A 15,201-nucleotide genomic window follows, 5' to 3' on the forward strand; every position below is an offset into this window, starting at 1 on the left:
TGGACATGATCTCCAAATCTTTAGATTCTTGAATGGCTACAACCATATGGTCAAATTTGAAGTTGAGAGAGCATAGAGTTTTCTCAACAACACGAACATCTTCTAATTTTTCTCCAAGCCTCTTCAATTGATTCACCACCATTAGAACTCTTGTGAAGTAATCTGAGATGGATTCACTCTTTCATTAAAAAGAGATTCAAACTTAGCCCTTAAAGTTTGAAGACGCACTTTCTTCACTCTTTCAACACCCATGACAGAATTTCAAAGAGTATCCCATGCTTGCTTGGAGTTTGTTTCTTTGGCCACTTTCTCTAACATGTCATCATCTAAACCTTGATAAATGACAGTGAGCGCACTTTGATCTTTCTTCCTTTCTTTCTCCAAGGCTTCCCTTTGGGCTTGATTCAAAGACTCCTCATTTTGAGGTTGAACAAAACCTTTCTCAACAATCTCCCATAATCCTTGGGAGCCAAGGATAGCCTTCATTCGGATTGCCCAATTCTCATAATTGAGCTTGGTGAGTTGTGGATATTGGAAAGAAAGATGGGTTCCTTTAGAAAACATTTTCTTGAACCTAAGCTCTGGTGCCACTGTTGGAATCAAGATAGAGACAAAACAATAGAAGAGAAAAGAAGCACCTTGTATGTCGATACTCTGTTTTTCTCTATTCATCATATATTGTTTCAGTACATCAACATATAGAACCAAAAGAAAATTCTGAAAATTAAATTAATGACATTTATGGCCATTCAAATTTACTAGACGGTGTACACACCTAGGTACAATGAAAAGAAACTTTTCCAGTTTTCACATATCTCGTAAATGATCAACATAATAAATTGTGGCCTCTTGCAATAAATCAAGTTTAATCTTTAACAGAAGGTACATGAGAGAGAGAGAGAGAGACATGGATTTCTTACGTAACAGGACGGTTCTATATTTAAAACCAAATTGACCCGACTTATTCGGATTGGGTCAGGTCGAGTTCGCACCTCCATGTTGTCGGGTCGGGTCGGTCCAGGCCTGAATCGGTTTTTTTTTTTTATCAAGTTGCAGGCCTACCCATTATTATAGACATAAAAAAAAAAAAAACACCAATAATTAGTATTACATGTACCACGTCATTAGTTCGCTTCCCTACACACAAGAATTGAGTTGGGATGGAAATATCATGATAAATGTTTTTTTATTTTTTTTTTATTTTTATTTTTTTAAATAAAAGTCTTTGCAGAAAAAACTCGTGGAAATATAAGCGAGGGGCATCTGAATCAAAAGCTACATCTTTCTGGTTCCCTGAGATGCATGGAGCTGTAAAAGCAAAGAATTGGTGACAACAAATATTGAGCTCAGAGCCATCAACCCACCTGCCAAACCAAATATCGGAGTGATAAAATGAAAGTGGAATGCAAGGCTCTACTCTATTTTGTCCACACACAAGCTCAATATGGAACAAGGCTTTCCAGCCATTCCAATCAAATAATAAAATATAAAGCAAAGGGTAAATCACTATTGAGGACCTTAGGATTTGCATCTTTTCCAAAACTACTTTCTAAGACCTAGCACCTGAGGTTTGAATCGTTTCAAAATGGTCCCTCTGCTAGTCCCCTGATTGAAGAAGTTGAAGAGGACACACCTTTTGTATATACAATTCGAGGTTAAAAAAAATAGTAATGGTATGCCTACAACTCTTTTATAACTATTTTACAGTTAACATTAATAGTAAAAAATGAAAAATAAGAAAATAGCAAAAAAATAATATCAAATAAAGATACAAAAGTTTAAAAAATCAACTAAATTAAAAATAAGAACACATTAAAAAATAAAACATTACGAGAAAAATATTTTTAAAAAATTATAAACTATTTTTTTAAATAATTAAAATGTTTAATTGTGTAAAAATAAAAAATACTAAATAACTTAAAAATAAATTAAGATAAATATTAAAAACAGGAAAATATTAAAGAAAACAACATTATTAAGCTATTTATGAAAAATAAAAAGGGGTGGACACCCATGAGTGATTGGTGGCTACCAAGGGGTGGCCCTTGGACAACAGCCTAGATCAAGCCGTCAAATCTGGGTGGCCCTTGGTGGACATCCACGGAGTGGCACTATCGTGGGTGACCTCTTTTTCTAATAAATATTTTAATAATTTTATTTATTTATTTATTTTTTAAATGATGACTGAACATACAGATGACATGTATCTTTCTCTTATTGGATATACAATTTGAAGGACGGGATCATTTTGTTATCTGACCCTAACCCAGGTGCTAGTTCTTACTTAGCTTTTCAAACCCTAGATACTAGTTTTGCAGAAGCACAAACCCCAGATACCCCAGAAGTAGAAATTTGCATACCTGAAAGTGAAGGAGTCATGGCAAAATCATATTGGGGAAGGAGTGCTCCAGCAGCGATGGGGATGGCAACAACATTGTATGCTATCGCCCATGATAAATTTTGGTACACCTTTGCCATTGTTGACTGTGCAAGTTCCAGTGCATCCACAACCTGCAGAAAAAATAGAACTCATAAACTAGAAGCATAAAAACCGAATAGGCTTTATTTAATATTGGATAAACCCCGTTACTGGTTCAAAAACTCACATTAGGCTCGTTTTTCATTCGTAACTTGACAATCTTATGACAACTTAATCACAATACAAAAGATTTCAAATGAATTTTCTAGCAGTGATCTAAAACTCAAATGCTTCAATCAACCACTACCAGATGATACACTTCAAAGAAAATTTACCCCTTCTATCACTAAAATGAATTGTTTTGCAGCAGAAAGGAAATTCAGCCTAGGATTTTTATAAGGGGAACGGATCACTTGGTTTTGTTCTGTCAACATATAGAAGATTCCTCATCCTTTTGGAAACATGGTTTAGATCTTCAAATGTCCTAGTGCAATCAGTCTGATTCGGGTCATATCAGCTTGAATCAAGTGACTAATTTGAAATGGCAACAGCCTTGTAACCAAAGATTTTAGGCAGAATTATCAAACAAATACATAGGTGTAGGTGCTTTCTCTGTGAAAGTGTGGATCAGTATATATGAGTATCAGCTACACAGGTTCTCATCTAAAGATACTGTAATCTAAGCAAAGTTTTCTGGGTTCTATGGTACTTCTGATCACTAAAATAGAGAACATAGGGCTGACTTCAGTTCATATTCATATCGAACCTTAGCAAAGGAAAATATAGGAATGAAAATTACCTTTTAATATAGAAGCTACTGAAATGAATGCTATCCTAAGATGTTATCTCAAGAACGATGAGTTTCAGCGAAGCAAAAAAACACATCATGTTTATTATTTACAACAAAAATATCTGCTACTACATATTATTGCCATGTTAGAGGTCATCATGATCATCACCTTTTTTGCAACAGAAAAATTCCATGACCACATGAGTTGCATAAAACAAGAAAACTAAGTCCCTCTAATTGAAAAGAACATACTTGTGAAAGTTTGTTTCCAAGAAGTACAATGGATGCCGCATCCGATGCAGCATTCTCTTGTGCTTCAATCTGCAGAGCAATCCCGACATCGGCAAGAGCCAAAGAGGGTGCATCATTTATGCCATCGCCAACCTTCAAAATAATAAAAAAGCAATAGCCTTTTAGGAGTCTTTACATTGCTTTAACTGATCTCCATGGGAAGATTAGATGCCCAACTGAGATATACCTAAGAGCTGTGTTTTTCAGCATCCATGGTGTTTAATGCAAAATTTTAATATTTTAATTGAAGAGATCAGAGTCACTAGCAAGCTAGGACCTATTTGACCATTGCATATTGATTACAATCACATAAATTCTAGAGAAGGAATCCAATAGAAGATGGTTACCATAGCAACATGATGTCCGGCAGATTTAAGAGTTGAGATAACTCCAGATTTCTGCTGTGGACTCAAGGAGGCATTGATACAATCACTTCCTATTCCAACTGTCTTTGCAATAGTTGCAACTGCCTCTTCCCTGTCTCCTGATAGGAGGACTGCTTTGATACCCTTCTGCTGGAGCCTTCACATCAAAGCAGCAACATAAGCACATGAAGCAGAAAATCACATAATGGGAATAGCAAGGACCAGACTTTCATTCAGGAAAAAAAAACCGTATAAAAAATATAATTTCTGGATCCAACAAATGGAATGAAACTAGAGACAGTCAATCTATCAACAACCCACAGCATAAAGGTCAGGTACCAAACGGACTTCAGAAATGATGAAAAAGAATACAATTACACATCCTGAGATTTGGGACAGATGATCCAACATAGACTAGCCCTAAAAAGAGAAAATAAAGGTAAATAAAATGAAAAAGAAACAGAAGACTATCAATCAGGACACTGGCAAACATAAGATTGACACAACTTTTTCATGGAAATTATATGGTTCAAAGTCTATTTATGTACTTATTTTACTTTTCAAGGACCACGTGATTCATTCGATCATCTTTTAATGGTGAGGTGACATTACGAAGTTGTACACAATTTACATGCTCTTTTGGTGACAAGTGCACTGCAATAATCTTTTGGTGAGGTTCAGGTAAAACATGAATCTATAAAATACAAGAAATTCCCAGAACAAAAATCAGAAGAATGTTGTGGAAAAGGGAAAAATGTTGAGATGCACTATATTTGGACTCCACAATGAATAGCTTTTGTCAAAAGGATGCTCGTGGCTGCTTTAACTTAAAACTGGGAACAAGACATAAGAGAAACAAGACTTCTTGTCTATGAATACATTGATGATCAGTATTGCATCATTTTATGGGAGAGCAAATTACCTAGTTACTGTAGATTTAGCATCATGGCGTAAACTATCAGATATTGCAATAACACCAATAATGCCTTCTCCTTCACGGCCAACATAAACAACTGTTTTTGAATAGTTTGACAATGATATTCCTTCTACCGAATGTTGCATCACAGCATGCTCCAGATTCCTTAGATCGGATGGGCCTGCTCTTTTTTGGAACCGTTCATGAACCCATTCTAAAGCACCAACTGCTACCAAACGCCCATCTACTTCTGCTAAGGTTCCAAAACCTGGCTCTACTAATTGCCCTCTCGTGACTGGGATATCCAAATTTAACGTTTCAGCTTTTCTTATAATAGCCTTTGCAATTGGATGCGATGCTGTTTTCTCTACTGCAGCAGCAATTTGAAGAATTTCATTTTCTTCGTAAAGGAAAGAAGCCACAGCAGAAACAGCAGGTTTTCCTTCCGTGAGGGTCCCTGTCTGAAAGTGGAGAAGTTGAGTGAGGAAGCCGAGTACTCGAAACAATCTAGATTAAAAGGCACCGTATCTTTCAAATTTTAAAGCCAGTTTAGTGTGTGCGTGTGGGTGTGAGAGAAGAGAGAGAGAGAGGAGAGAGAGAGAGAGAGAGAGAGAGGAGAGAGATGCAAACAATTCTATGCATGTAGAGCTACCTTATCTAAAGCGACATAATCTATGCTGGCCAAGCGTTGTAGTACATCTCCTCCTCTGATAAGAAGCCCTTGTCTTGCTCCTGTTCATGTTCCAATGCAACAACGGGAATGGTGGTCTGAATAGGTACAACATTTATGATATAGGGTATAAAAACATAAAGATAATTGCTGGCCATTGGAAAGACAAAACAAAACACAAAAATCTTGATTCAAGCAAATTTAGGCTATATGGCTAATTTGGAAACATTCTCCATACAATCATTTCTTATTAACTGTAAGTTTATCGTATATGAATACAAGTTCTATAAGATTGTATGGAGAGGAGAACGTTCTTCGTACACTGTTCTAGAACTTTTATCGTCATATACAGTAGACTTATCTTACAAACTATTCCGTCTTTCATAAATGTATGAATACTTCTCTTTTCTTACTAGTCTGATATAAGGGAATTTTACAGATGAAAACATTTCTCCGTTTAAATTTTCAGGTTACTCTTATATTGTCCATATAAGAAATCATAGAAGCATTGTTATGTTTATTTATTTTTACTTAAAATGAATATGGAGAATCTATAGTGCATAATAGTTTAACAACCTCTCTAACTAACATAAAATATAATTCAACTTCATATCATGACAAAAGAAAAAAATGAAAGAGCTTTGCTCGGTGGCTTTTGGATACTGACAAATACCTCCTTTGTCTTCTCTAAAGTCTACAACAGACCAGTGGGAGAGGTACGATTAGAATCTATGTAGAAAAAGTTGAACAGATTAAAGCATCTCCCCTTCCCTGGCCAAGACCCCTCTCTCTCAATGGGTTCTAAGGATGGTGGCACCCTGAATCAGTAAGCAACTCATCTATGTTGGGAGGGAGTGGTATTCAATATTCACAGAGGATAGACATTTTGAGAATCCAGGTATACTTCAAATAATGTTTTATCCAACATTATTGTTTTGGATGCTTAAATATATAGCAAATCACATGCAAGAAAAAAAATATAATGGAATAGAAGTCACTCATTTTAGCATATGTTTCTTCATTTTGAGAAGTAAGAAAGACGATTTTATTAAAATGAAAACACTCATTTTAGCATATGTTATGCAGATCCCACTATAGCAGACGATTTTATACCTGCAATCTACAGATTAACAACAGGTATAAAAAAGAAAGAGGTTAATTACATGACATAAAGTATCATTCTCTTTTATAAGTTACAGGACATCAAGGATTACACATAAAGCAGCACTCACTGTTATAGAAATTCCATCTACATCATAAGCTGAAAATGTCAAACAAGTTAATGTACCGAGAGAGGTGCCAACTAGGATTGCTGTGGGAGTGGCAAGACCCAGTGCGCACGGGCAAGAAACCACCTGGAAGGAAAGAGATAATTTTACTTTATTTTTATCAGTAAATAATTTTATTGATGATAATAGGCGTGGCCCAAGTATGGGGGGGTGGACATACAAGAGTGACACCTAAGCATGGTTATCAAGAGATACATAATTTTATTTGATGAACTGAATAAATAAGATAATGACATTTCTTTTAAATCTTCAGTGCAAAGTTTCTCATTTGACATATAGAATCAACTACATAAATGTCTTCCCTCTATACATAGAAGTTATGAACGAACTGCTGCTAATAGCAACAATATAAACAATGACAAGATCAAGTGGATCAGTCTAAATCAAAGGCATTAATGGCTTGCACCTTGTATGATGAATTGTATTCAAAGTTCTCAGCCTCCAGTATGTTCTTTAACTGTTAAATCAGTGACTGAAGCAGCTCTTTTCTTGTTAGCACTATCTTGATAAATTGTATATCAGCACAGATAACCTTTTTTCTCTTTTGATAAGTATTAGAATCAATACCAATTTTAAATAACTATCTTTTTTTTTTTTTTGGTAATTCAGACAAGTTTAATTAATGATCAAGAAAAAGAAGCATAGACATTATAAGTACATAGGGAGTATATTTCGAATACACCCAATGAGAGAGAGAAAAGAGGTAAAAAAGAACTCCTGAATACCCTTTTTATGAGGAATCTTGGAGACCATACAAAATCAACATGCCTTTAACCCGGTTAAACCCTAAACATGTGTAGCACGTCCCCATCACACAGATCAAGTAAATCATCGGTTATTCACTGATAGGATGTGGCCCCAAGAAATTGTTACACTTAAAGGTTCAAACCTTAGACTTGGAGGAAGCATGGCATCAACAATGAGGCCCTTACCACTTGAGTCAACACCTAGGGTTCTCCTAAATACTAGAATTAGGAAGACAGAGGTGGACTGCCATCCTGCGGTAAAGATAAGTGAAAATTTAAGCATTGATTTCTCCCACTATCCTTGCTCCATTATCTCTTACTAGGGGTGGCAATATGTGATACGACCCGTGAACCCAACACAAACACCACACGAAACTAGCAGGTTTGGATTTGATGTTAACGGGTTCAAGTCAAAAGGATTAACCCATTAAGACACCATTTATAAATGAGTCAATCTGTTTAACATGAAATCAACCCGTTTTGACTCGTTTAGAATTTATTTCAAAATTAAAATTTTATTATTGTTAAGTTGTAATATTGGTATTTCTCTATATGCTTATGTTTTTATTGTTGGAATTGTAATTTTAGACCTATGCTCATATTTGTTATTGTATGGTTTGTAATATTGGTTTTATTATATGTTAAAATTTGAAAAATATTGATATATATTTTTTAAGATATTGCGGTTATTAATAAATATAGATTTTAACTTTTATGTGAAATTATGTTAATCAGGTCAAATGAGTTATGCGTTTTAGTTTAACCCATTTACACGAAACAAATGAGTTTAAATGAGTCATATCGTGTTAACATATTTCTAATTAATTATTAAATGGATCAAAACGGATGACACGACACAACCCGTTATCTAAATGGGTTGGGTTAGGGTTTAGAAGTTTGACACGTTTAGCTTAATGGGTTGGGTTTGGGTGACCTATATAGTCGAATATTCATGACTTAACATGACATGAACATGACCCAAAAACATAATTTGCCACCCCTATCTCCTACTACACAAACTGTTTGATGTACATGGGTAAATACATTGAAGTTTAATCTTTATGGTTGTAGAATGTTTGAGAGAACAATTGACAGCTAAGATTTAAATACATACCCATGGCATCGAGTATTAGTAGACTGCTTGGTTACCACAATCTCCTCTGTTCCACTGTTGATTTCTCTTGTTCCTAATCTTGACTGCCAATTTTTTTAGTTGGATGTTAAAAATGTCTTTCTACATGACAACTTGCTTGAGGATGTTTAAATGGAGAAACTAACTATGTTTGTTGCTTAAGGGAGCATCGGGGGAACTGTTTACAAGTTAAAAAATGCAACATATGGCATAAAACTTGAAAATGCAACATTAATGAAGGAGATCTTTGGGAGACAAATCAAAGGGCTTTATGGTTGAGGGAGGGGGATAAATGAAGACTTCTTCCATTGAGTGGCTAATTCGCATAGGAGGAACAATGCAAGTGAGATGATGGTGATGGTATTATTTCCTCATATCAATCTGCAACAAATTATCATATTGTACAACATTATAAGCACTTACTCTCGGAACAGTACATGGAGGCGACAGAAATTAGATGGGTTCGTGTTTGAAACAATTGATCACCAGCAAACAGGGTGGCTTGAGAGGCCTTTTGAAGAAGACAAGGTTTGCAAAGTGATTAAAAATATGGCTTGGGACAAAGCAGCAGGTCCCAATGGCTTCACTATGGCATTCTTCCAAGTTTGTTGGAAAGCAGTCAAAGAGGACATAATGTGGGGTTTTCAAGAGTTCCATGTAAAAGGAAGGTTTGAAAAAAGCCTCAATGCAACTTTTATAGCACTTATTCCTCAAAAAGCCGGAGTAGCGGACTCCGTTCATATTGAACCTGCACCGTTCAGCTTCAGACATTGGTGGTAGTTCCCATTGAGATGACACCAACACCCATGTGTTTCCAAATCAAGATAATGGGTCATGCAAATCAGACACAATGGATAGTGAAAACAACAATAACAAAATAATAATAATAATAATAATAATAGAACCCAGTAGAAGAATGAGATGAAAATTGTGCTGAATGTACGAGGAGGTGAGATGAAAATCGCGCTGAATGTACGTGGAGATGAGATAAAAATGCCTTCTTTCTCGTTCTATCCATGCCTGAGATAAAATCGGGTTGAAATGGTCTTCTTCTGTGTTGGCTCTCTTTCTTTCTTTCACCTTCATTTTTTAATTTCTTTTAATGCCATGTCAGTGCAGTGTGTGGGTGTGTTAAAATGGGCGGCATCCATGTAGGAGAACTGAATCCCAAAATAGTCTAAAATTAATGCATCGGGCCATATACAGCTAGTCAATGGCATATAAGTTTACCATTACTCACCAGTACATCGATAGAAAGCTTCAAGCTCAAAAGCAAAGGATCTCCTTCTGGCCCAGCAATGTCGTTCAGCAAAACATCTGGAAAAACGTGTGTCCCAATAAAATACCTTAACATGAATACAACAAGTGTAAGAAACAAATAAAAGTTAACAAAACATATAGAAGAGTCAGAAGTTTCAATGTGGAGTTAAATTGATTAATGTTAATACAAATCCAACAATTTGAACCTTTCTTAAAAACTGATTCCTAGTCCTATTTAACCTTCCATCAACCTTAAAGCACTTCTAAGTGGTATGGTTCAATCACATGGAAAAGCAATTAAAGAAACAAACACATACCAAAATGCAAATGTGGCAGCTGAAAGAGTCATTACACTATATACAAAGGGCCCAGCTATCAAATCTGCAAGCCTTTGTATAGGTGCTTCACGACCTTGAGCATCCTCAACCTGACATTAAAAACAAATAGCTTTATTTGAAGAAGAATCTGCCCATATAGAATAAGGTCTAAAATTTCCTATATGGCATCAAACATTTGATAGTTCATTTGGGCTTTTATGGTAACTGTTAATCCAACCTGACCAGGCTAATTGAATTGTTCATGACTTCATGCAACTGTAATGAGTTTCAAGCCTTATGTGAATCACTAACAAAGTGGTGAAGGAAAGGTGGTGCTAGGGTCAGTTCCTATTTTTTAATCACTTGCTCTACTTAGCCATCAATAACATTTGCAATACATGTTCAGAGGTTGCTTGAGCAGTGATGCTGTCCTCTTTAAAACCTAGAGGTATTGAAGATGTGGAACACATGCGAGCGAGCGAGCGTGTGCACACATACACAGTTAGAGAGAGAGAGAGAGAGAGAGAGAGGAAATCTAGCTTACTAACCATGTGAAAAATCTTGGATATCGTTGAGTTGGTGCCTGTGGAAGAGGCTTCAATCCTCAAAGGACCATCCTGAAATAAATAATAGCCCTTCTAATAATATTAAGAGAAATTGGATTGTCAAAAGCCACATAAATTTGAAATTCCCAAGAATTAACTCGACTATATGATCTAAAGCTTGATTTTACAAGGAGAAACATGCTAATCAAGCATACGTCAACCTCCAAGAAAAATGAGCAGTTCTATCTATACCCCACCAATGTCTAAAAGATAAACAAAAAACAGACATTATCACAATTCTCAAGTCTAAAATTAATCATACCCAATTTATTGTCCCAGCAGAGACTGTGAGGCCTTTTTCTTTATACACAGGAAGTGATTCTCCTGTAAGCATGGATTCATCAACAACACTTCTTCCCGAAAGAACTCTTCCCTGCTCCAGAAATTTTAATTTTAACTCTCAATCCATATGCAAAAATCCAGTTTTGGAGTGTGTGTGTGCACATGCATGTATTGCATGTGTTATGCATGAGCAAGAACCTCTGGTAGACAAAACTTGGAAACCAAAGTTATTTGAAATTTTGGACTACAGCTGTGGCGTCTAGATGCAATCATACAAAGTCTTGGCCTATTTAGTTTGGGTCTTATATTTATGCTTATCACGTAAGAAAGCCCATTGGTTCAAATTTAAATAAGTTTTTCTTTACTGTGGAATCTAGTAATTTTTTGATTTGCTGGAATGAGATTATCAGAGACCAAAATGTCTTATTTAATTTTTTTTTTTTTTTGAGAACTTTTCCTATTTCATTCTTATACTTTTTACTTAATTTAGGTTTTCTTTAAAAAAAATAAATAAATAAGGAATCCTATTTTTTGTTGAATAGGCTTTGGCAATAGCCAATATAAGGGCCTTCAGAAAATCTGTTTCAGATTCAGAAATGTTGTTTTGATAATTTCCTGTAGTTTGTTTTGAGCTTTCAAGGTGTGATTGCCTAGTCTTATTCCTTCTTCTCCATTCTATTCTTGTCTCAACAAGCACCAAAGTCGTTGGATCCCTTTTTTTACACCTATTTAACAATAAATGCCTCCAACCAAGATCACATCCAGAAACCTACATAGTGCTTAAATCCTAAAGATCCTGCATTAGACTTGATAATACACACAACACCACTTCTCTGTGTGCTGAGTCAATATATAATGGGAAGAGGCTCAGCAAACTAAAAAGAAAATGAAAGAGATACTATTGTAACTAATCAACAGCACTTTTGTTTCAAGCAAAAACATATTATTGTGTCTATATTGATTGAAGATGTTGCAATTGGCCATATTCCTGATGGGTTGAAGCAGTATGAGAACATAAAATATTGTTAGAATATTATTTTTTAATATTATTATTGTTTTGGGATTTGAAAAAGTTGAATTGTTAATTATATTTTATGTGAAAATTTGAAAAAGTTGTAATGATGAAATGAGATGAAACCATCTCTGAATCCAAACAGGCCTTGCTATCATGCTAAAATGGTATCAAAGACGTGATTTCTTACAATGACTTGACTATAAAATATGCAACTCCATAAAAACCTTAGCACTTACATCTATAGGTATAGTCTCTCCGGGCAAAACCAACACAGAATCTCCGACTCGGATGTCATCAGTTGGGACCTCAACACATATTGCATCAGAGCTAAGTATGCTATCACTGTATGAATCACTTTCAGAGGGCATAATCACAAGCCGTGACTGTGTGGATATCAGTGACTGCAAAAACAACCAGCAAACTAGATCAAACAAATGTTGATTATTTCATCCCCTGAGAGATAGTATATGGTAAAGTGCATCATGCATATCTCCATTTCTTGTTGATGCGCAAAAGTTATCTGCCCATGTAATAAACATAAACGCATCAATGACTTTTTCTAGTCACCAAATGCGTCCAAAGAGAGACTTAAAGAACGAGAGAAGTGTGAGCTCTGAAAAGTGCTGAATTTAATTAAGTAAATCGCAGTACCATATTTTATAACAACACAATATTACATGGATGCTTAGGCTTGCTAGCATGTTCATCATAGCGAGCAAATGGTACTCTATCCTCAAATATGCATGCCCATGCTACTTTCATATGGGCCATGACATTAGGCTAGACCTACTACAGGCAGCAGAGACATGGTGGTGCAGTCAAACAAAAACATTGAGACATCTTTTTTTTTTTTTTTTTTAAGTAAAAATACATTGAGACATCCGTGACCAAAGTGTTTAGGTAACCAACTATATGCTTTATTCATTTATTTATTTTATACGTAGGAATTTTAATTGACTATATGGCTTTATTTTTTAATATAAAATGAAGTTTCCATCAAAATGCACTGGATTTTTTTTTTTTTTTTTTAAAAAAAGAAATCATTTCTCATGTTCAAAATAACTGTTAAAACATTTCAAACATAGAATTACTAAAAGTGAATCACAGAGTAGATAAAAAAAATGTAAAAAAATTAAAGTGAATGTAATGGGATCAAAATAAAATTTGCAACTGTCCAAACATAATTTTGCAGAAGAAGACAAAAGTAATAGAAATAGAAATGAAGCCAGATTTCACACGAAGAGACCAGCGAAATGTTCATTAGTTTATCTGTTGAAAGTAGAGACATGAACCACATTCTAACTTACTAAAAGTTCATTCATATCACTTGATGCCCTGATTCTCGCCTTTTCTTCCAGAGAACGTCCAAGGAGCACAAAACCAAGAAGCATGACCTGCATACTAAAACACGGGCCTTCCATGAGGAGTGTGTTATCTACTAAACCATAAAGTTCAACCTTCTAGCTTTCAGATGTAATGATGGGAAGGGTGGTTATAACTTTTAACAACCAAGTTGTGTTGTAGGTTTCTCAATCTCAAATTTAAAAAGTTTCTTATAAGATCATGTAAAACACTGTAAAGAATGAACGTAAAGCAACTCACCGGTTCCTCAAAGAATGATGCATCCCATTCAAGCCCAGGATTAAGAAGTGAGACCTATAAAAGGGAAGGAATTCAAGATTCTATAACTTGCAACAAAAATAAAAGAGGAGCATCCCGGAATGCAATGGAAAACTAAGGAAAGGGTCTCACCGCGCTGATCACAAATGCAGCTATGGACCCAAATCCCACCAGCGAGTTCATATTTGGGGAACCCTTCTTGAATGCCCTCAGGCCATCAAAAAGCAAGTCTGCAACACATTGTTATTCTACATAGTCAAAAAATAAAAATTGAGAATTTCGAAAATTCCAATTAAAAGAAATGAAGTAGAGAATAAAATAAAATATTTATTCCTAAGCGAGTTTATTAAGTACAATCATTTTTATGCTCTTTTTGCACCCTCTACTTATGTGATATTTTATATTAAAAAAAAGTAACGCAATCAACAGTATACAAAAAATACGTATATAGAGTTTTTGTATTCCTAAACTCGCTAATTGAATTAATATTTTTTACTTTTAGTACATTAAAATCCCACAAAACATGGAGTGCTTGAAAAAATAAGCAGTATAGGGTACTTGAACAAGAGGAAAGAGAAACCATTACAGACCTCTTCCAGGTCCCAACAGAGCCCCAAAAGCCAAAGCGCCCTTTAGATAGGAATTATGAAGTACTTCCCAGAAAGATCCTGAAACCAACAACAATAAATCAAAGTTGGACATCAAAGCACTGTTCTCCAGTTCCAATATGATGAAGGAGTACCATGAGCGACGTGAATGCCAAGAGAGTGCAAGATATGCGAAGCGTGCGATCCGCAACACAAGGCAACCAAAGTCCACGCGAAAGCCACGCGATTCCGAGAATTTGCTAGCAATTCCTCCTTCTTCTTAGCCATCTCCTTCCAATTCTTCACATTCTCCGCCACTCCCATCCCCGAAACCCTCCGCTTCGCCGGAAACCCACACTCCGTCAGCCTCCGACCCAAACTATCCGCAACATTCGCCGGAAAATCGGTCCTTGGCTTCAATTTGACAGCCGCGGTCTCGGTCAACATGTTGACCACTACCGATTCGACTCTGTCTTCGGCGGAGAGGACCGACTTGACACGGGACACACAACCCCCACACATCATTCCGGAGACGTCAAGAAGAACCGACGTCGACTCATTGCAGTTTTGTTCTTCGCTTTGTGTTAGAGGCTCGATTTCGAGTGAGTTGGAGAGAACAAAGTTAGGAGCCGAGCCTCGTTGTCTTTTTGGGAGGAGAAGGTTACGTCTCCGTTCTCTTGGAACAAGAGAATCGAAGCCATAACAGCGAGCAATGGGGCTTGATCTGCAGCTGTAGCTGTAGAAGAGATTTCGGTGAGGCAAGAGAGACAGCCGTAGTAGATCGGTCGCCATTGTACGAGCGCGCGAGAGAGAGACAGGGAGGGAGAGATGACGATGAATTATGTATATCTACTACATCCACATATTTCTTCTTTGGCTGCTAGTCAACTGGCTTGT

General features: G+C 36.0%; 1 protein-coding gene across 1 annotated transcript; it reads right to left on the reverse strand.

Annotated features, from left to right (window-relative positions):
* Positions 1 to 1,172: 1,172 nt before the first annotated feature.
* On the reverse strand, positions 1,173 to 15,187 carry LOC121242131 (copper-transporting ATPase PAA2, chloroplastic). The gene is made up of 17 exons (XM_041140037.1): positions 14,460 to 15,187; positions 14,308 to 14,385; positions 13,850 to 13,947; positions 13,700 to 13,753; positions 13,405 to 13,491; positions 12,334 to 12,498; positions 11,063 to 11,173; positions 10,744 to 10,812; positions 10,196 to 10,305; positions 9,859 to 9,964; positions 6,740 to 6,806; positions 5,434 to 5,513; positions 4,788 to 5,242; positions 3,848 to 4,022; positions 3,462 to 3,593; positions 2,361 to 2,511; positions 1,173 to 1,364 (listed from the first exon to the last, which is right to left on the reverse strand). The coding sequence occupies exons 1-17, from the start codon at positions 15,094 to 15,096 to the stop codon at positions 1,276 to 1,278; spliced, it is 2,664 nt and encodes an 887-aa protein (XP_040995971.1). The 5' UTR covers positions 15,097 to 15,187; the 3' UTR covers positions 1,173 to 1,275.
* Between the last annotated feature and the right edge of the window lie 14 nt (positions 15,188 to 15,201).

Source organism: Juglans microcarpa x Juglans regia, chromosome 8D (assembly GCF_004785595.1).
Source record: "Juglans microcarpa x Juglans regia isolate MS1-56 chromosome 8D, Jm3101_v1.0, whole genome shotgun sequence".
Taxonomy (NCBI): Eukaryota; Viridiplantae; Streptophyta; class Magnoliopsida; order Fagales; family Juglandaceae; genus Juglans; species Juglans microcarpa x Juglans regia.